This window comes from Hipposideros armiger, unplaced genomic scaffold (assembly GCF_001890085.2).
Source record: "Hipposideros armiger isolate ML-2016 unplaced genomic scaffold, ASM189008v1 scaffold_480, whole genome shotgun sequence".
Classification (NCBI taxonomy): Eukaryota; Metazoa; Chordata; class Mammalia; order Chiroptera; family Hipposideridae; genus Hipposideros; species Hipposideros armiger.
Genome location: NW_017731830.1, coordinates 1,000,125 through 1,020,962, shown reverse-complemented (window position 1 = coordinate 1,020,962; position 20,838 = coordinate 1,000,125). Strand labels below are relative to the sequence as shown.

Below are 20,838 nucleotides of genomic sequence, written 5' to 3'. Positions count from 1 at the left end.
TAAGTGGTAAGCTATTTTGACAGTGTAAAAAAATAATCACCAGTGAATACCTCCTTTCATAGGTTCATCCGGCTGCGCACTAGAATTAAGTATTTCTCATGCCTATATAAAAATTATACTTTATATAAAATTAACTAACGGAAGGGGAGGGGTCCGAGGTGTAATTTCCAAGGCTCAAAAATCAGTAAATCACTTTTTATAGAGGCTTATCTAGATTTACTTTGTTTTGGCAAATCTTACTGAATGTAGCAAACCAATGCTACCACACAGATTACTCACAAAACTAATTTTAGGATAACATTTTACGAAATGTTTCAATTGTGATAAAGAACTTAATTAATGAACTACATCAAGATGTCAAGCACGAAAAATATTTACCATAAGCACTACTTGCACTTTTTCAAACAAAATGGTTAGGTAAATCTCTACATATTATTAGAGCCTTTTTTTAGCTTGCTTAATTTTAATTAAACTGTTTTTCATTGCCAAATCAAATATAAACAGCGAGTCCTAAATTGTTGCTTCACATGGGACTCTGCTCCAAAATAAATGTATAACTTACAGATTTTCCAGTAAAACATATGAAACCGAAGATTTTAAACAACTTATTCATAAAAATGCTTAAATATTTAAAATTATCTCAAATACCTATTTTTTCTTTTGATCCTCCAGCAAGTAGATTGATATTTTCTCCTGGTAACAATTCTAATTGCTCAGTGCATTCAACAAACTCTCCAGACTCAAAACTGCTTAATGATCTGCAATTAAAACATTGGTTAGCATGTATCACACCCCACCCTCTCCAGCCTGTGGAACCATTCAAAACAGAACCAATTCTGGAAGACGACATCACAGACACACAACACTCTTTTGATGAAGTTCGGTCCACGTAGGCCGCCATTTTGATTTTATTTTGAAGGTGTGACTAGCATCTTAACGAGCACTGGAATCGGAGTGGCAAATGGGACCATCGCAGTGATAAGCATTCAGTTTAGCATACTCACCCCTCCATGTCTCCTTCCTCTTTTCACAGTCGATTACCTTTGGGGACCCTCCAACAAGCTGACAATAATTCTGCAGGGCAGCGTCAACAACCAGTTCTCCCCAAGCTATGACTAAACTCCCTCCAGAGCCTCAGCCATCACCAAAGCATAAGACACTGGAGATCTCCTATGCTATTATCTCGATCTTATATCCTAGTCTGGCTTTGTTTCCCTGCTGGCCCCTCTTCCCTCTCTGCCTTTTCCACTCTGTTTCATGGAACCTGTTTCTCTTCTTTCAGACTTCTTCCTGTCCATCTCCTCACCGCATCTGAAAATGGTGACCCCTCTGAAACTCCTTCTTACCGTCCTGTAGCACCAATGCCAGGATGAGGCCTCATCCTCCCAGCCCTGCACTGCTACTTTCAGATCCTCACCGCTCCCATTCCTATTACAGCTGCTCTCCAACCAAGACAAAGGCTTACGTTCCTCAGTTCTCTTTCCCATTCATCTCCCATCTTTTCCTGTCTCCCTTCCTGCGTCACCTCCCTTACATGTCAGCCTGAATCCAGCACTAGAAAAGGACTGTACCTGCTTCCACCTTAATGAGCCCCAAGCCTGGATCACAGCAACCAGCAGCTGCTCAGGTGAGCCTCACGCCCTGGGCACTGGTGAACTGTCCAGGTTGGGAGACCCACACACTCACCCCCTCTGCCAGTAGAGGGTCTCAGTCCCCCCAGTGGCAGCGCCCCTCCATGCCCACTAAGACCTGCCACACTTTCAGCTAATGACTGACCCCTGGAATCAGGCTTCCTCTTCCTCTAACCTCACCCCAATCCACTAGCCACTCCCAAAACCAACTGCATCTAACTTTAATTGCATTCTTTGAGGCACAGAAAAGTTGGGATCCAGTTAATTCTTCATTTAATGGTCTTCATCTAGTTTCTTCAAACTTCTGCTTTCTAGTGGCTCCTCCCCCTGGGTCTAAAAGAACACTTCCTCTCACCAATATTAAATAAAAACACAACCTTCTCCTCCAGTCTCAGCTTCCTCTCCCTGACTTCAGGAAAAACTCACTACCCAATTAACCTCATTAAAGCTTTTTTCGTTTTCCAATTTCTCCACCACTCAACAGCACTCAAACTGGCTCTTCTGCTTCTCTCGCAACAAAGCTCTTCCTGCTCCAGATCTCTGGGACTTCTAACAAGGCCACTACTCCAGTCCGGCTCTGCTGCATCTGCACTAGAGCAACACTCCCTTCCTCAATGTCCTTGTTTCCTCAATGGCTCCTTCTCTCATCCCGTAACAGATGCGGGAAAGCACCCTGACCTTGGCCTCTTTCCCTTCACTCCTCCTCTCCAGAGCCTTATCTGCGCTTTGGCGGCTCAGAGGCTGCAGGGCGAAGAGCTCATGGTTCCCAAATCTCTCTGCAGCTTAGACTCCCCGCCCCCCCCCAGTGCCAACTCAGTTCTTATTCGCACACTCAACACTCTCATCTCCATGCTTCCGATGCACCTTAAACACGCCTCCCTGTTGGCCGAGTGTTCCTACTTAATCAATTAGCAGTGTATTTTCTCCTCCCTCTACCTTTGCCCCCACAAATTAATGGCCTGCACGCTTCCACCCTTGCCCTCCACACCTCCCGTCTCCTGGCAGATCACGACACGCCTCCCCGTTCAAATCACGCCTAATTTTCTATCTAACTAGGAGTCAAAGTCCTTTTCACACTTCTTTTTATGAATCTTTCTTAAATGCATGTGTAGCTCACATTTCAATGTTTACTATGAGAACTGCTTTGGGTCTTTATTTAGAAGTTTGGTGATGTTTTTGTGACTAGAAATATGCCGTAGGAACTTACTCTTGTTAATATCAATTATCCTATTTGTTTCATTATACATCGTTTTGCTTAAAAGTTAGTTTCTAAAAGCCCATCAATAACATTAGTGAGGACTTGCTGTATTCAAACCTAATTGAGAAAGTAAGCCACCAAATGTGACCCTTTCTAAAGCAGCGTGACAAATTTCTCTTTACAGTAGTCCCCCCTTACCCGCAGATTCGCTTTCCAGTTTCAGCTTCCCAAGGGAAACACTAGTCTGAAAATGCTGTATGGAAAACGCCAGAAATAACCCCAAAGTTTCCACGTGCACTGCTCTGAGCAGCTTGATGGGACCTCCCACCATCCTGCCTGGGATGGGAATCGTCCCTTTATCCAGCGTCTTCCCGCTGTAGAAGTTCCCTGCCTAGCCATCTCAGCAGTTTTCAGACTGGTTATGAGAGAGACAGATGACATTCACATAACTTTTATTACAGTATATCATTATAATTGTTCTATTTTATTATTAGTTATTGTTATTAATCTCTTAATATGCTTAATTTATTTTATCATAGGCATGTATGTGTAGGAAAAACATAGTATAGACAGGGTTTGGTAGCATCCAGTTTCAGGCATCCACTGGGGGTCTTGGAACGTATCCCCCGTGGATAAGGGGGGACGACTGTATGTATTCATGTGATTTTGAAGTAGGCTCTGAGAATCAATACCAAAGGACTGTTTCAACAGTTATGAGTTTGTTTTCTTTTCCCACAGCATGAACACCCTCCTCACATCTAACGTTGGTTTCTCACCATTGTCATTGTTAGAATTCAGTATTATAATTACAATATTATTATAATTGCAACAGTAGATATGACCAATTTTAATATTTTTCTGCCATAGAGAAAGCCTTTCAAGTTACTGAAAATTTGTTTAACGGGGTGAAGAGTCATAATCTATAACGGAAAAAGAGGCCTTACTTTATGTAGTTGAAATCAGCTTTCAGGTTGAGAGAAGTGCTGCTGGTGCTCTTTTTCAGGTCGTGGATGGCATTCTGCCATTCCTGAACTGCCACCCAATCCGCGATCGAGATGTAGCACTCACAGGCTTTATTTCCCAAATAATTTATAACCTCAGGGGAAGAGTCAGTTGGTTTGGACAGCACAGTTTTTCTGGAGTCACCTGAGTGAAAATATTTTATGAGAGAAAGAGAGCGATCGATCCCTGGTAGTTACAAATATTTCAGAGCACAGAAATCTAAAAACATACAGTAAGATCATCAGCACAAACTGTTTGACTGTAACTGTTTATTTAAATGCTGAATGCTCACCGTTCAGAGAATGTTTGGGGCTGGCACTGTTTCGCCCGGCATTGGCCAACGTGAGAACAGACTTGTCGAAGCCAGAGATGGAGCAGTCGACGCCTGTCATGGCACACAGGTGCTCCTGGTACTCCACAGAGGCCTTCTCAAACCTTCAACGCAAATTGACAATCTTATTTTTAAGTTATCCACTTATTTCATTTCCAAAAAACTGGAAAGAATTAATTACTCAGTAAGAGCTAAACAATGAGTTCATTATTTTGCATGGAGTTAGGGGTGCACAAAATTAGATCTCGTCTTTATCACAAATGAAAATAAATTAGATTGTTAATGTTTAAAAAAAGCATAAAATAACTAACAGAAAAAATCATTGAGGTATCTTATCTCAATATGTGCAAAGGCTAAGTAGAATAATAAATACAAGAAAAGAATCCATAAAGTAACAGATCTAATGGCATACTAATTTAAAACTTCTGGATATCAAAAGAGAAGCTCATAAACATTAAACAAATTACAAATCTAAAAATTAGATAGCATCAACAATCTTGGTGTATACTAAAATTTCACATAACAATAAAGGAAAAAATGAGAGGCCGTGAAGACTTAATCTATGTTTTCAAAGATCATAAATGGTCAAAAAAAAAAAAATTTCACATGGTCAATATAACATATGGGAAAAAGTTCTATTAATCACTAATAAAGCACTATAAAATAAAACAAATACTTTCACAAATGACAGTGGCAGGGTTCTAGTTTCTCAGTGACCCTCAGTATTGACAAACGTGAAGGGAAGGGGTTACCCCATTGTTAGGGATTTAAACTGAAGCCATCTTTTCTACGGGGTAACTTAGCAACAGTATGTATCATAAGCCTTGGGTCCATACCCTTTCTTGTAGTAAATCAACTTGTAGGAATGAATTCAAAGAAGAAAAAAAAAAATCACAACCATGAGCAAAGAACTAAGTGCCATCTCGCATTTTAAGATTAGTTAAAAACAAAAAGAACCTTACTGTCTAACAATAAGGGACGTTATATTCTGGTACACTCACAAATAAATACAACTGTGTCATTAAATATCACACTGTAGACTATTTAACGTGGCAAAGTGTTTTTTAAAATCTTGCTCAGTGGAAAAAGTGAAACCATGTGACCAAAAGAAACAGTGCTTATTTCTGTGAAAAGAGGGTAGAAAACTACATGAGAAAAAATAACTACTGGGTTGTCAGAGAAGTCATGATGTATTTTTTCTCTGTTTTTCGTTGCAAAAATGCGTCATGACTTTTCAGACAACCCAACAGAAAGGCACATACGTCAAAACTAAGTTACCACTAGGAAATGGAATTAAGAGTTCTACTTTTTCCGACATTTTCCAGATTTGCTAAAACCTACATCAATGTGCACAGACTATTCTGGTACATACATGCCCATTTACCTGCAGGAATTAAAATGAGCCTGAATGCTGAGTGCACAGGGCTAACTAATGAGCAAGAACTCCAGCCAGGAAGGGTAATTTGTACCAGATGTTGATGTGAAAGGTTATCAATTAAGGATCGTATTCAAAAGTACTTATCAAATAATAACTTGGCAGAACTGGTTTTAAGGAAGATTTCCTAATTCATAAAGAAGATACCCAAGTTTTGCTATTAATTGAAGAATAGTGAAGATGCCTCCTAGTAAAGCGATTTATAGCAAATTTCAATTGCTGAAATTGAACAAAGCCGTTTTAATGTGTAACTGCAAGCCACTATTAGCCAGTAATACAAAGAATTTAAACACAAACATAAAAGAACCCTGTGACCCACCATCTTCCTTCCACCTTACCTCCCTTCAGCCTGGTGGGCCACTGAGTTAATCCAGAAAAGATTTTTGCCCACAATGGATGATGACCAGACAGCAATTCCCTGTATGGCTTCAGGACAATGGAGTTCACACAGCGCTTCTACCACCATCATAATGGTCACTTCCAATTCATTCCCCTGAAAATGACATTCAGAAAAAGGAACCAAACCTCAATACCATTAAAATTCAAATCTCTTCTCTATATACAACTACTGATCATAGCCTAGGCTATGTAAAGTCAAATGTACTTTTTTACAACAATGGTATTACATCATTTAGCTCAGAATTCTTAAAATGTTATGTACAATGTAGCTACAAAAGGTAACTGACAGAATCTTAACAGCACACGGGTGTTGGTCTTTACAAAATAAAAAGGTGCTCAAACATTTGAACTGTGGCATCTGAAGGAATAACAAAGTAAATACATTACAAAAACTAAATATAAATAAACACGAATTAAAAGGTGATGAATTTCATGTCTTTGAATATTGCCCACTAACATTACCTTGATTAGCAAATATGTGCTATTTTTGGATTCCACTTACTTATTAAGCCCGCTTACAAGCCAGTACTTTCCCCATACATTACATTATTATATATACTGCTGAACATGTTATAGAATTATACATACTTTCCTATACATCATACAACTATCATAAATTATAAAAATGATTTCTTCTATAGACAATTTTCTTAAAATTTCCTTTATTGTTCCAACACTGAAGCGTAAGTAATGCACGTTTAAGTACAAAGTACAAATGGGTGACTTTGGAAGTTATTACTTTTTTGAAATATTGGATCAAAAGCTTTGCAAATGAATAGGAGTTTTAATTTATTTTACCCACAGATTAACTCATAGCAAAGGAATTAAACCCAAGTTTTGCTAATCCACAGATTTAAAATTGACTCCAAACATACCACTTTACCTGCGATAGATTTGTCTTCATTTCTGTGAGCAAGTCAAAGCCGTGTCTCACTGTCACAGCAGGCTGGCCGGCCAACAACCCGACCCTCATGATGGAGAGGCGGATCCGAGTCAGCCAGTCTTGACAAGTTTGGCGATTGGTATAGAAAAAAGTCCTGATGACCTTTAGCATAAAGAGAAAGGAGGTTTCAATTATGGGTACGGATGTCTCAAATACACAGACACCAAATACGCAAGTCCTCTGTGGTTCCAGCTCTGCACACACAGCCGGGTTTGAGCGGGAAGCTGCTACAAAGAAACAAACACTGAGCCCTTAGACACTGACCTTGGGCGGTGATGTCAGCGCGTTAGCGCACCCCTCGTACGCATTATACATCAGCTTCTCCAGGTTTTCCAGGTACTGCAGGAGAAGGACGAGTCTCAGCTGGTTGCTGCTGTGGCCTTCATCGTTGTCTGCAGTTGTCCACTGACTAACGTCTTGATCGGGGTTTAATGTGTGAGCTGCAAGACTCCTAATGATGCCTAGAAGCAAAGACAACACCCCCAACTTCAAAAGAAATCCTACAAAGTTCTAGTTCTTGGAGATAATCCCACAAAGTCCCATTTCTCAAATATCCTCTAGACAGGAAAGGTCTTTCGTTTTAGGGGGAAAAATATTTTCTCCACACAAATCCCCTAAGTTTTTTAACAAAAACAGACAACTGCATTGCTGCCAACGCAACTATTCAATGAAAGCTTAATTCTAACAAACATATTTATTGACTAATACAGTATTAAAGAAAAAAAATCACACAATCTCCAACTTTTAACAAAGATAAATTTCTTAATATAAGGCTTAAAAGTATTTACATCACCGTGTTTTCAAAAGCACAGAGTCGATTACCTTCAATGGTCTGGAAGGTGTCTTGAGCTCTGCCCAGTGGGGTTCTCAACTTAGAAAGGACAGTGAACTGAGCCGCTTCCCAAATGGCCCACTGCCAAAGGACGGCATCTGTCTTTAGAAGATTGCGGGGGATTGTTGATTGGTCACGCTTATCCAGTCTCTGGCAGCTATAGAACAATCTTTCTAACCAATTGTCCTTCCTGGGAAAAGTAGTTTCATGTTTAACAGATAATGACAACTTTACTTTAATAATAATAATAATAATAATAATAATAATAATAATAGTAATAATTAGTAATAAAACTGCAAAGGGGAATGGGAGTAGGGGACTACAATCTTTCCTCCTCCAAAATGGCAAACCCTGTAAAATTGGAAGCTTTATATCCCCATCTCTCATTTTGAGGAGGTCAGCTACAGTTAAACCAGGACGGGGTATGGTGTAAGTGGATTATTAGGGTAAAGGGCTCAAGACAGCAGGCTACCAGCATAAACATTCATTGCAACTCAGCATCTCCAAGCTGTCTGTGCGCCAGGACCCTCCCCCCAAAGCACTGATGACTTGGTCAGATCTGCTGTCAACCTGCATGTCATCACTCAATTTCAGAGGCCTTTTTTTTTTCTTCAGAAGCTCTCTTCAAAGCAATGCTTCCTACTGAAAAACTAAAATAACCCAATTGAGAAGAATATTACTTTCTGCGCCGCCACTCCTGGCATATTTTCTCCACAAAAGTAGGTGCAGGGTCAAGATATTCAAGTATATACATATGTTTAAGTTAATTTTCCCAATGAAAGAGTCAAAGAAATGTCTTACCCTGTTCTATGAGAGTTTCCATATAAAATAAAACTAATAACATCAGAGAAATCTTGTGGGTGGAATGTATTACTTGGTGCTTTACTCATGTGACTTCGCAATGCTAAAGAAATTTCTTGAATTTCTGTGTGATTATTATTGCTGTAGACAGAAAATAAAGTCACTGTAATGTAAAATGTTTTAGTTAAAAGGTTAGCACATTTTATAAATGGGTCATTTCCTTGCTAAGTAAATTTGGAGGAAAAAATTAAGGCTTTAAAATAGACACAGAAATATTATTACAACTCTGAAATTTCAAGCTCTTAAAGCTCCCAAATTAACTTCATCAAAACCAGTAAAAGAATACAGTTTGGTTTTTCAAAGAACTGCACAACTAAGAAACACATTTTGGCATTACATGAATTATTCTATCCTAATTATTATGAACTTATCTCTCTCTTCAATCACCGAGAAGCGCCATACAAGATGTGACATTCATGTGCTAACAGGCGATCTGTCTTTCCCTAAACTAGACTCGGCAGTAAAACCACAGTGGGATGTTGTTGCCCCGACACCCAACTGCTGTACCTCAGGACAACATCTAACGGAATTGACTTCAGCAGCTTTGCAAATGCTTGTCGAACACGAGTTCCACTATGGACGAGCTGAACACGGCAAACATCAACACACCTAGGAAAAAAGGAAACAGATAATGCAGGTGTGGTAGTATTTTTTAGTTATTAGGGCTGGGTCAAAAGACAGGCTGTTTATTTAGTCCATACCTCTGGAGAAGATCATCAGGCAAGGATAAGGACAAAGCGTGGAGACTACTGCATGCCTGCAGACAGATATTCACATCTTCCACAAGAGCTACGAAAAGTAAAAAGATACTTTCAGCATGCCAAAAGAATTGATATGCCAGTATGTTTTAACTTCCTGAACGCATTCATTCATTCATTCAGCAAACAGTAAGCGTCTACACTGGAGTAGGTGCTGCCACTGCCTGGAATTCTCACCGGCTGTAAGGTTGGGAAAATGATACATTTAGTAAAATCCACTTAAAAGTGACTAGTCTGCACTGAAACCTTTTTCTGACGGAAATTTTAAGAATATATATATATATATATATATATATATATATATAACATATAAACATTCACATAAGCTTTAAAACGTGAAAATCACTTAAAACTACTTATTTTTCATATTACTAAGAATGAAAAAAATTAAGATTATATGCATCTGTCATTAAGATGGGGATTATACATTTGAGGTCATGAAAGGTATTCTTTCTGCCATTACCAATGACACCTTTTTAAGTGTTAACAAAATTCAAGAATCACGGAATCTTACTGTTGGCTAAGAGGCCTTTGCAAAATTTATGGAAAGATGGAAGAGAGAATAAAGGTGCGTATGTTTCTGACTTCTTCATTAAAACAGCCACTTCCAAAGCCCAAGTCATTAACAGTTTCCTGAAACACAAAATAGTTGATTTTATATTAAAAAAAAGAAAATCAACTTTCAAAATCTATTCTTCTTAGTTTTCTTTTGGGTTTTTTAATATCTCAAGCGGTAAGAAAGAAACAATGAAACTACAAAAATCCCTTTGTCAAAAGTTGTGTGTCTCTTAAGAAAACCTTCCTGAACTAAAATACATTGTAGTAGAAAACTTATAAAATCTCCATAGATACATTCTTCCAAAGAACATTGGGGGAGAGGGGGTACAGAATTATTTTGAGAAAGAACAAGAAATCCTAAACAATAAAACAAAATTTTAAAATGTTTCATAATGAAAAAGTCACTCTACCCCACCTCAATAATTTTCATTGCTTATAATCAAATTCTGAAGTCAAAGTAATAAAAGTTAAGAAGTGTTCATAGAAACTATTACTGTTACCTTGTGTCCTGGTTAAGATTATCTTTCTTAAGCAGGATTCCCAGGAGATTTAATATAATTGAGAAGTGTTTTTTTGTAGCTGTAGTTACAGTACTAATCACAGCTCCATCAAACAAAGATGGGGATGAAGAACTAAGGCTACTAGATATGAAGTGGTCGTGCCTGGAAGACAAAAGTTGTATCATCTTTTCATCTCTGATGTTTTTTTAAAACAGCAATTCCAAAGTTAACAACAAAGAGTCTTTTCAATCTGTCCTTGAAAGGGCCCACCTTCCCCGTTAAAATAAAAACATTTTTCCCCCCTTAGGAAATATTGGTAAACACAGTACCTGGTGCAGTGAGAGTACAAGGTATAAAGCACTGCATACTGAATGGCAGGGAAGTGGACTGCCAGGTCGCCGTGCACGGTCATCAGGTTCCTACTCAGGAGTGCAAAGACAGTTGGAGACAGCGCCCACATCTGATGACATACAAAAGAAAGCACATGTTTGGATCCTCCAAGACAAACGCGAGTGTACAAAGCTTATCCTTCAAAGTCAGTATGTCTATACATTTTATAAAACTAAAATGACATTTCAATTTGGAAATGATCTAGTGCACTAAACAAGGGGTTGGCAAACACTCTTTGTGAAGACACGAGAGTAAATGTCTGAGATTTGTGGCCCATAGGACATGTCTGCTCAGTGTCCAACTCCTCAGCTCTCCCACTGCAGTGAGAAAACAGCCACAAACATGGATGAGAATGGCTGTGCCAACAGAACTTCCCTTACAAAAACAGGGGATGTTAGGGGATGGTTACATCCTGTGAATATACTACAAATCATGATATCGTACATTTTAAATGGAAATTTTATGGTATGTAAATTATGTCTCAGTAAAGATGTTTTCCTAAAATAAAAAGAAGAAGAAAAAAAAAGTGGGCCGTGGGCTGGATTTGGCCTGTGGGCTAGTTTGCTAATCTTTGGCCTAAACAAAGCCCTCTGTACCCTTCAGTAGGTTGCATTTCCTCAATGTTCCCCCACTGCAGAGGGCAAAGTGCCCTGTCCAATGAGGAAAAAATGTACATCCTGCCACTCTTAATCATTTTTCATCCTTCCCTTTTCCTTTCAAATGCTAACATACTCCATTCCACCCTCTCTCCTCGTTTCCAGAGTGCAGGACATAAACCTCCTCAAATCTGTATACAATACGAACTCTTCAACATTCAAATCTTAAAGAGTGTAAAGAAGAGAAGAGTCCACTGCAGCCTTCCAATTTAAGTCAGAACTGGCAGTGAGGAAAGGAATGGGGCAATCTGATCAACAATACAGGCAGCAAGCAAGTATAAACATCAAATCTTGACTTTTCCCTCCCTTCTCTCTTAGAAAATACAATCCCTTAGCTAGATGCCATTAGTTTTTATTAGAAATAATGTTTTCAGTCCTGCAAGGTCCAACAGGAAGGAGAAATACGTACATCAACTATACCAATAATTACAAATCAAAAACAGGGTCACTTCAAATTTCTTAAAGGAAGTAAATCTTTACTCTTTTTCTAAAGAAAGAACACAGGAAAATCCCTAGAGAAAAGCAGGCAGCCATAGGTAAGGCAGTACGTGAGTACTAACTTTAGTGAAGATGAGAGAAGTACCAGGGGACGAAGGGACTGCGTATTAAAAGAACTATAAACAAATCTGAGCTGAGGAAAACGGTGACAGATTTTCTATAAGCGTGCTAAAGTAAACAGGAGAAATTCATAAAAGACATTTTCTAAAAAAATGAAACATATTGAAAAATCTTATCAGGGGTTGTCAAGCACAGGACAGAGAGAGCAAACAGGCAATAAGGCACTCCTGTCGGTTCCCATTATCCAGGCATGTCCTAACTCCAGCCCTGTGTCCCATAGAGATTCTGCAGATGCTCTGCCGTGACGGTCAATGAAATGCATCAATATGCAACGAAAAGGGGCTTCGGTGTGGATAAAACAAGGCAATTGCAAGGCACTCACCCCAATTAGTGAGTTTTTGGCATTTCCAATTGTAGTCAGGGCACTGAGGTCAAATATAACTACAAACTTTGCATTGTCTACATTGAATACATGATTCTTAAAAGCCTCATGTTTTAGCTCAGAACAGGCATCGGGAAGCTGCAGGCTTTGTAGCAGGTTGTTTAGGGCACAAGTCATTTCTCCCAAAATTAATTTATAGGCGGTCTCCAAAACAGGAATATTCTTCAGGCTGAGCACCGCTTGATAAACAGCATGGGCTACAGCAACGACCTTAAAAAGAGAATTCAGGGGAGTGACAATTAAATGAAAAATAAATCTTCTACAAATATACAGGAAAAAAATTACTATCATCATAATGGTGATGATATAAATCAACTTAAGATTAATAAATTCACTGTACAGAACACTAAAGATCTCACGTTCTAAAAAACCAACCTACACAATATCAGTAAACTTATTTACATCTATAAAGACTTATCACAAAAAAAGGCAATTCTACATTAAAACTGGCAATATGAAATTTCTTAAAAGGCGATTTTTAAAAAAACAGCCAGTATCAAAATACACATACAGTTTATTAAGAATAGTTTTCGTACATCTACTTGGAAAGTCTATAATGGTTAGACACAGAGTCGGTTGAGAAACTAACAATGAAGTTTTATTTACAACATACACAGTACTTCTGAAAAAATTTAATAAAAATAAAATCTGAAAAGAATATATGGCACATCATTCACCAAGGTATACAGTATAATAATCCACAAATATCAAGTTAACAGAACTATTATAATCACTATATTCTAAATCAAATATTTATCTTTTCACTCAATTTCATTTACATAGCCCACTAAGTAGGTAACATAAGTCAAACACTTTAATGACCTAAGTTATCAAAAGTCATCAGTGTATCACTTACCTCTTTTTCTTTATGATAACGCAAAAACAGCAGTTTAGATGATGGTATAAACAGTTTTTCTACAAATGATGATGGCAGTTTTGTATTGATCTGTTCAACAATCTGAAAGAATAAAGTAAGAAGAAATAAGCTATCAATCCATGAGAAGACATGGAAGAACCTTAAATGCACATTGCTAAGCAAAAAAAGCCAATCTGAAAAGGCTACGTGCTGCATGATTCCAACTATGGCATTCCAGAAAAGACAAAACTATGGAGACAGTAAAAACACTAGTGGTTGCCAGGGGCTCGAGGGGAAGGAGGGAGAAAGGAGTAGGTAGAATACACAGGATTTTCAGGTCAGTAAAACTGTTCTGTACGACATGTAATGGTAATAACGGCACTACACAATTGTCAAAACTCACAGAATATACAATACAGACAGTGAACCCTCAGGTAAACTATGGATTTTATTTAACAATGTGTCAATTTGGCTCATCAATTAGAATAAATGTCCCACACTAAAGCAAGGTTATAATAGGGAAAACTACTTGGGGTAAAGAGGGTATATGAGAACTCTACTTACTTTCTACTGAAGTTTTTCTGTAAACCAAAAAACTGCTCTGAAAAAGAGTCATTTAATTTAAAAACTATATACCTATACATACCTAAGTTATATTTTAAGGCCTTAACACTGTGACACTAAAAAATGGTTATATACCTAAATAGGATACATGTATTTAAACTTAAACATGGGCAGTTTTTACACTAGCATGGGGAGGTACAACTTTGGCAGACATGTTCAGTGGCAAGGCATCTAGAATTTGCTTTACAATAATGCAGTTGGGGATGGAGGGGCAGCAAGGAGGCGGCAGAGAGTCAGAGGCCTGGGTAGTCACATGGGCCACATGTTCCTAAGTATAGAAACTGAGTGTTACGTATGGAGGGAGTCATTATACTAGGCTATTCTTTTAAAAAATGCTTAAAGGTGCCAATAAAAGGTGGAGGGAAGGGGAGATATTTATGGTTAAGGATAAAAACTATAAAAGAAATTTCATATGGGAAACAAAACATAACAGGGCCTTTCAAAACAGCTATCAAGGACCTTCTCTTACGCCGTATTTATCAAGAGTACTAGTCTCAGGAAGAATGTTTTGTCAAAAAAAAAACAAAAACGAGCACCTCTACACTTAATGAATGAGCTTTCAAACACTGAAAATAAATCCTAGAGCAAAAGCAAACTAGATTATGTAAATAAGACTAATGCATTTAAAAAAAAAAAAAACCCAAATCTACCAAGGCCTTAATTTCTTCCACAATAATTTAAATTTCAGTGCCTGAATAAACCAACATACTAAAAAGCACCAAAAAAGAATTCACATACCAATGTGAGTAAATTCAAGACTGAGATGACATAATCTGTACCACAAGTCTGGCAGTTGTCCAGCTGATCTAATCCGTATGTAATGACCATGTCACAGTGAATAGTCATGCTAGGATCCAAGCTGCCGAGCAAAACACCAACACACTCATTAGCAGCTGTCAACACAGCCTCAGAAAAAAACACTTGGTTTGCAGCCGTCACGCATCTCATTACTCTGTACAGAACCTGCAAATGGGGAAAACAAGCAGCTTTTTAAAAAAATTCACATGCTTCCACAGAGCCAAAAAATAGTTTCTATTTAATGTTGTTTCAAGTGAAAATTAACTGGCTGCCATGTCAGTAGTCTCTTAATATTTCAGTTCTCAGAGAGTGAATAATAAGAAGGGTATCTTTAGCACAATACACAAAAAGGATCTTGCCTAAAAACTTCTAAAGCACTACTGTGAGCTGGAATTTGTCACCCTCCATTTCCGTTATACCCACTTCCTATGCCCCCAAAGTCACTAAATGGCTAAAGCTCAGAGTCTTTATTATCATGAAATACACCAGAACTTAGGACAGTACCAGTATTACACAGCATGGGAATGACCTACCATGAGGATAACTTTCTGTAATCTAGCACTTGGACTTTTGGCAATCAATATTTAAAACTAAATATCCAAGTCACCATTCATTTTTGAAAGTTCACATATTAATGGTCTCTTTTGAAAGAAAAGTATTCTCATTCACAGCATATAATACCAATATGAAGATTATGAAAAGCATATAATTTCCAACCAAAATCCCCACTAAACTATAATAGCCAATATTAATGTACTGAATTTTTAATAAAAATAACTTGGGAAATAAAAGAGAATTGACACAAAGATATTTCTAAAACATTTCTGCAATACCACCACATACAGGTTTTTTAAACCTATATATACACACAGGTAAAAAGGCCTAAAAGGCCTTTCTGGCAAAGGTCTAAAAGACCTCATAAAAATATATTTAATATATAATTTTCCTGGAAAATGATTATGTTCCTTTCATTTTACATTTGAGTTAGCTGTCTTTATTTCAAAACTGGCACAGCCATCAAGCCACCACCTTTGTGATAATAAAAATGAAATAAAGACACTCAAGCATTTTGATCAGGTTTAAAACATCAACCTGCTGCTTTTAATTATCATCTAGATGTGACATTTCTGCTCAAATATACAATTTACTTACCAAAAATTGCATATATAATTAATGCCCTACTTTATCTACTAATGTGTTCAATAAAAGTAAATGCTCATCAAAGCTAGAGTTGTGTCCTACCAGTAAAACTGTAATCATTGAGATGAAATCTTTTATGACTGAATCACACATATTTCTCCCCTCTTATTCAAGCAGCATCTAATGAGGAGGGTTCGTTTCTCGTGTCTATCACGCCGACCCCCTCACCAGACTGGAACCCAGTGCAGCTGATGTCGGAAGCTGCAAGTGTAGCAATCAAGCTACCTCTTATAATTTGTCTCAGGTTACTACACACTTTCAGTCCTTATATCTTTATGTTCCTTGATGTCAGGCTACCAAGTTGTTTCATTCTGTTATGCTCATAGAAAATTCCTTTTTGAGGCTTTCTCTATAGTGTGTTATTCTTAATAGGTTGAAAAACTAAAAGGACACACAGTGATTTAATAGAAAATAATTATTAAAAAACAAAAGAATAAGACTTTTAATGTATGTTTGACAACAAGAATGAACTGATCTATGAAGGATTTCCTAAGAGTGAAGTTCATAGATATTTTAAAATTCAGACTGGCCTTTTACTCACGGGGGCAAAGGGAGAACTAAGAGGAGATGCGCTACAGCAGGATGCTCGACTTTTAAGGAGCCAGATCCATACATGGTAAACAAACGAAGGGTTACTAACAGTGTCAGGTGAAGAGAAGCATTTACAATACTAAGCAATTTTATTTGGGAATGACACTGAAATCTCCTAACGACACTTACATCTGTGACATACGCCTCGGTGATTGGAGGCCCCCGGATGGGGCTGAAGCGCTCCCCGATGCTCCTCACCACAGTGCTGAACACCCGCAGAAGGGCCGCCAGCTTTGGTAATGACACTGACGGAGGAGGCACGTCTTCGTCCACCGACTCCCCAGAGGCCACATGGCCGAGGTCCTAGATGTGAATTCACAGCATTGTTATCTAACTAGCACATTGCTCAATTTAACTGTATAAGAGACTTCTACTATTTGTAAAGAGGAATTATGGCCTATGAGAAAAGGAAATAAATCTAAAAGTAAAAGTGGATTTCACTTCTCTAGTGAAATAAGCTGACTTTAACCTCAGTAGATTAAGGAAATATCTTCTTGTACCAACTCAGATAGGTATTGGGAAAAAATTAACTCTAGTACACATACTATAGTTACACGTACTTATAAATGGAGCCAGAAACTTTGCCATTCCTGCATCGGTTTTTGCTAAAAACTCATTCCAGGTATTCTTGGAGCCACTCAACACCACAACAAACACTGCACACCAACATTAGGCACATGAAGCGGGGGTGGGGGTTAAAAATTATAAGACGTGGTTTACAGATTTATAATCTATTGGGTTGTCGGAAAAGCCATGACACATTTTTGAAACAAAAAACATAGAAAAAATACATCATAACTTTTTTAACAACCCGATAATTGCAGAAATAAGATATACTCAAAAGGAAGATGAGCAAAAACTGGGATACTAGAAACAATATATATCTACATACAATTAAACCCCAAAATAACAGGAGAGAATTAGATTTATGGATACCAAGGGGAAGAGTTTCTACGAACTAGAACAGGTGGCTTCAGAGAGGCAGGTCAGCTTTAAAGGTGGGCTAAGAACAAAGACAATCCAGGTGTGAGGGCAAAGAAACACGTGGAAGCAGAAGACCTCGGGCTCTTCTCTGAAAGGGAGCAAACAGCCTGCAAGAGCTAAAAGCAGTGAGTTCTTGTTGGCTGGAGGTAGCCGAGGTGTAAGAAATGAAGGTAAATCTTTATGGAAGCCTTTAACGCCCAGTAAGAATCACGACAGGGAAGAAACACAAAAGGACCTGGACAGGAGATGGCAGGTTTCAACCGTGACAACAGGGCCAAGAACCAGTAACAGGCTCCAGCAGCACCCTGAAAGCTGCCCCATGAACTGTACAGCTGCAACAGTGGGTGGAAACCCAGTCTTGTCCTCCAAAGCATGACCCAAGGTCCCCAATACATGTAGGAGGAAAGTCTTTAGGGGCTTTTATACAGTAACAATCCACCTTGCTTTTTAAAATTCTTTTGGTAACAAAAAGACTAAACTACAAAAAATGTCTCCAGAAAACTACCAGCTACCAAGATTATTTCAAGTTTTGCAAAATTAGTTGCAGAAATAAGATATACTCAATGTTTCTTTCAGTCTTTCTGGGAATTCTGGTAACTTAAAAACACCTACAAAAACGTAAAATACTGCAGTGGCCTTGTAATTTCTCCTTCAATGCCAGGTCGTCTGATTATTTTAAAATAAATCTAGCACTATTTAAGATGTTTGCTGTTTCGTTTTGTTTTGAGCTGAAATTTTAGGAAATAACTTAGCTTTCTATATACTCACCTCAGCATATGCCTCCATGTCCTCTAGAAACTGACCAAGAAGAGTGGTAGAAAATGCCAGATCAGCTACCCAAAATGGCTCCAGGCTCTGCAACCACCCTACAAATCACAGAAGAAATTTTCAACAAGCAGAAAAAAGAAAAATCCAAGTTAAAAATATACTTAAGGGCCAGCTGAGTGGCGCGTTGTTTAAGAGCTGGCTTGGGATGCCAGAAGGCCCTGGTTCGGATCCCACATATGAGCGCAAGTGACATCGGCCTCTACAGCTAAGATGCTGAATAACAGCTCAACCTGGAGCTGGGTTGCCGTGAGTGGATGGCGTAGGCTGCAGCCCCTGCTGCAGTGGGTTGCCATGGGCTACCGTATGTAGCCAGCAGCCAGCGTAAGCGGCCAGCAGCCACTGTGAGCGGCCGTCCAGAAGCCGGAGACTGATCTGCCTCGCCCGGGAAGAGCGCAATGATGGTGCCAACTTGGGCCAGTGAAGCAACGTCCTCCACAACTAGACTGAAGAACAAAACAACAGCAACTTGTCTGTTCCCCTTCCCCCAATTCCCCAGCACTGTTCCCATCCCCCAATTCCCCAATAAAAATCTTTAAAAAAAAATACATATATATATATATATATATATATATATATATATATATATAAATACATATATATATATACACACACTTAAAAGCCTTGATTTAAAAGCTGGCCTTTCAAGTTGCCGACTCTTACAACATGCCTGTAACACCAGAGGACGACTAACTTTAAACACGCCGACCATGGTTAACCGATGTCTCTTTTAATGCTGCCAAAATGGACGTTTTCCAGAAATTAAAATATGTATCTCACGTCCTTATTTTTTCGCAGACTTAATATCCATATTGTCACTATAAACATGGCTGAGACTAACATGTCACAATCTACCAACCACCAGCCGGGTTATCTACTCCAGGGCCACACCCAGCCACCACAGGTATGCACTGTCCCCTCAGTGGATATGGCACTGAACCACTCTTACCTGCGTATCTTATTTTCAGAAGCGTATTGCACAAAATAAGCTAAGAGAAGCTACAGAACCTAGAACAAGCTAAAATGTCCAAATGAGTCGAGCTACTCATTCACTTAATTCAAAAGCAATTTTTTTCTTTATCATTTATGACAATTCTCCAAATTAATCCATGTTTTTTAATCATCATCATCATCATCATCATCACAAGTCACAAGTATCTAGGATCTTCCATTCTACAGTTCAAGGTATGACCACTTAACATGTCCTCCCAGCAGCACATGCCACAAATGATTCATTGAAGACATTCCGATTTCTCACCAGGACAGTATAATCTGTACCTGGACTATCCCTATATGATACAAAGTACAGTTTTCTTCTCAAAAGATAAATGTAGCTAACAAGTAATGTCCATTTATACTAACCAAAATATTTCTGGGAAACAGTTATTTTTCTTGCATTGTCAAAGAAATGGATTGTATTTCATTATTAACAGCTGGTCTCTGAGGGGCCAGTGCTCCTTCCCAAAGTATCTCTGCCTGCCGGGCCACTTACCAGACACCTGCTGAGTGAGCGCAGGCTTCTGAGTGTGATCTATATGCCATCCAACTAAGATATCAACTGTATCCTGGATGGAGACAAAGAGAAGGGCATGAGCATCCTAAGGCCTTGGTGCTATTCCACCTGTGGACCATCTGAGAGCAGGAGCGCCTAGAAAGAGCATCTATGTCCCACCTACTTGCTATTATACTAACTTAGGAAAGGGGAGGGCAGGGCAGGAGTATGATGGAACTTTGTTTATGACACTGATGATATATTTTTCTTTAAATATCTGAAGGCATTAGTGTCAGAAAATACAGAGAGTATTTTTTAAAACACAATATTGTTGCACCATTCAATCCTGGGCCCTCAAACATCACTGGTTATGTTCAAAGGAGTACAACTTTGTTTTCTGAGTCCCCAGTTCCCCCTACACACAATCAACCCCTCACCCCATATGAAAAGAAGGGGGTCAGGAAACTCACCCTAAAATTAGTGCTGAAAATATGAGGGTAGCATCGAGCTACCAAAAGAATGCACTTAACACATTTGCAAAGTAATTCCGGTGTATCCACATTTTCAAGGATGGACTGCAGGCTGGTCATTACAAGCTAAAAAATAAAAGTTACAAACCATGAGCATTTAACAAAACAGGAAGAAAACAAGCAAATCAGATTCATTATCTAATAGTGACAATATCTAAATCTGATTATGACACCAAAGAAAATAAATTCTATTGTTTTAGTTCAAAAGAAGTTGAAAACATTTCATTCCACTAAGATTTTAGGCTGAAAAGAAATACTGTTTTTTTCTTCTTTTATGTCTGTTAACATTATCTCTAAGTAATATCTGTTTACATGATTCCTAAGTGCTGTCTTTAATACCATGGATGTGATTAAATTCAAGTACAAAAAGTAAGATATGATCAGGAACATTTCTTTAGACCACAATTACTTTCCAATTCAAAATGTAGAACAAATATTGTAGTA

The 20,838-nt window shown here is 38.4% G+C and overlaps 1 protein-coding gene across 4 annotated transcripts in view; it reads right to left on the bottom strand.

Moving 5' to 3' along the window:
* Nucleotides 1–20,838, bottom strand: part of SMG1 (SMG1 nonsense mediated mRNA decay associated PI3K related kinase) — a 92,567-nt gene that overhangs the window by 38,901 nt on the left and 32,828 nt on the right. For all 4 annotated transcript variants that reach the window (XM_019666897.1, XM_019666900.1, XM_019666898.1 and 1 more), the window contains 20 exons: nt 20,335–20,460; nt 19,865–19,937; nt 18,316–18,413; nt 16,693–16,866; nt 14,713–14,937; nt 13,351–13,452; nt 12,435–12,704; nt 10,778–10,908; nt 10,449–10,610; nt 9,905–10,023; nt 9,334–9,421; nt 9,140–9,241; nt 8,573–8,713; nt 7,762–7,961; nt 7,204–7,400; nt 6,880–7,041; nt 5,936–6,090; nt 4,124–4,266; nt 3,774–3,975; nt 649–758 (listed from right to left, as the gene is read on the bottom strand). In XM_019666897.1, coding sequence (XP_019522442.1) covers nt 649–758; nt 3,774–3,975; nt 4,124–4,266; nt 5,936–6,090; nt 6,880–7,041; nt 7,204–7,400; nt 7,762–7,961; nt 8,573–8,713; nt 9,140–9,241; nt 9,334–9,421; nt 9,905–10,023; nt 10,449–10,610; nt 10,778–10,908; nt 12,435–12,704; nt 13,351–13,452; nt 14,713–14,937; nt 16,693–16,866; nt 18,316–18,413; nt 19,865–19,937; nt 20,335–20,460 — 2,980 coding nt within the window. The remainder of the gene's footprint in view (nt 1–648; nt 759–3,773; nt 3,976–4,123; nt 4,267–5,935; nt 6,091–6,879; nt 7,042–7,203; nt 7,401–7,761; nt 7,962–8,572; nt 8,714–9,139; nt 9,242–9,333; nt 9,422–9,904; nt 10,024–10,448; nt 10,611–10,777; nt 10,909–12,434; nt 12,705–13,350; nt 13,453–14,712; nt 14,938–16,692; nt 16,867–18,315; nt 18,414–19,864; nt 19,938–20,334; nt 20,461–20,838) is intronic.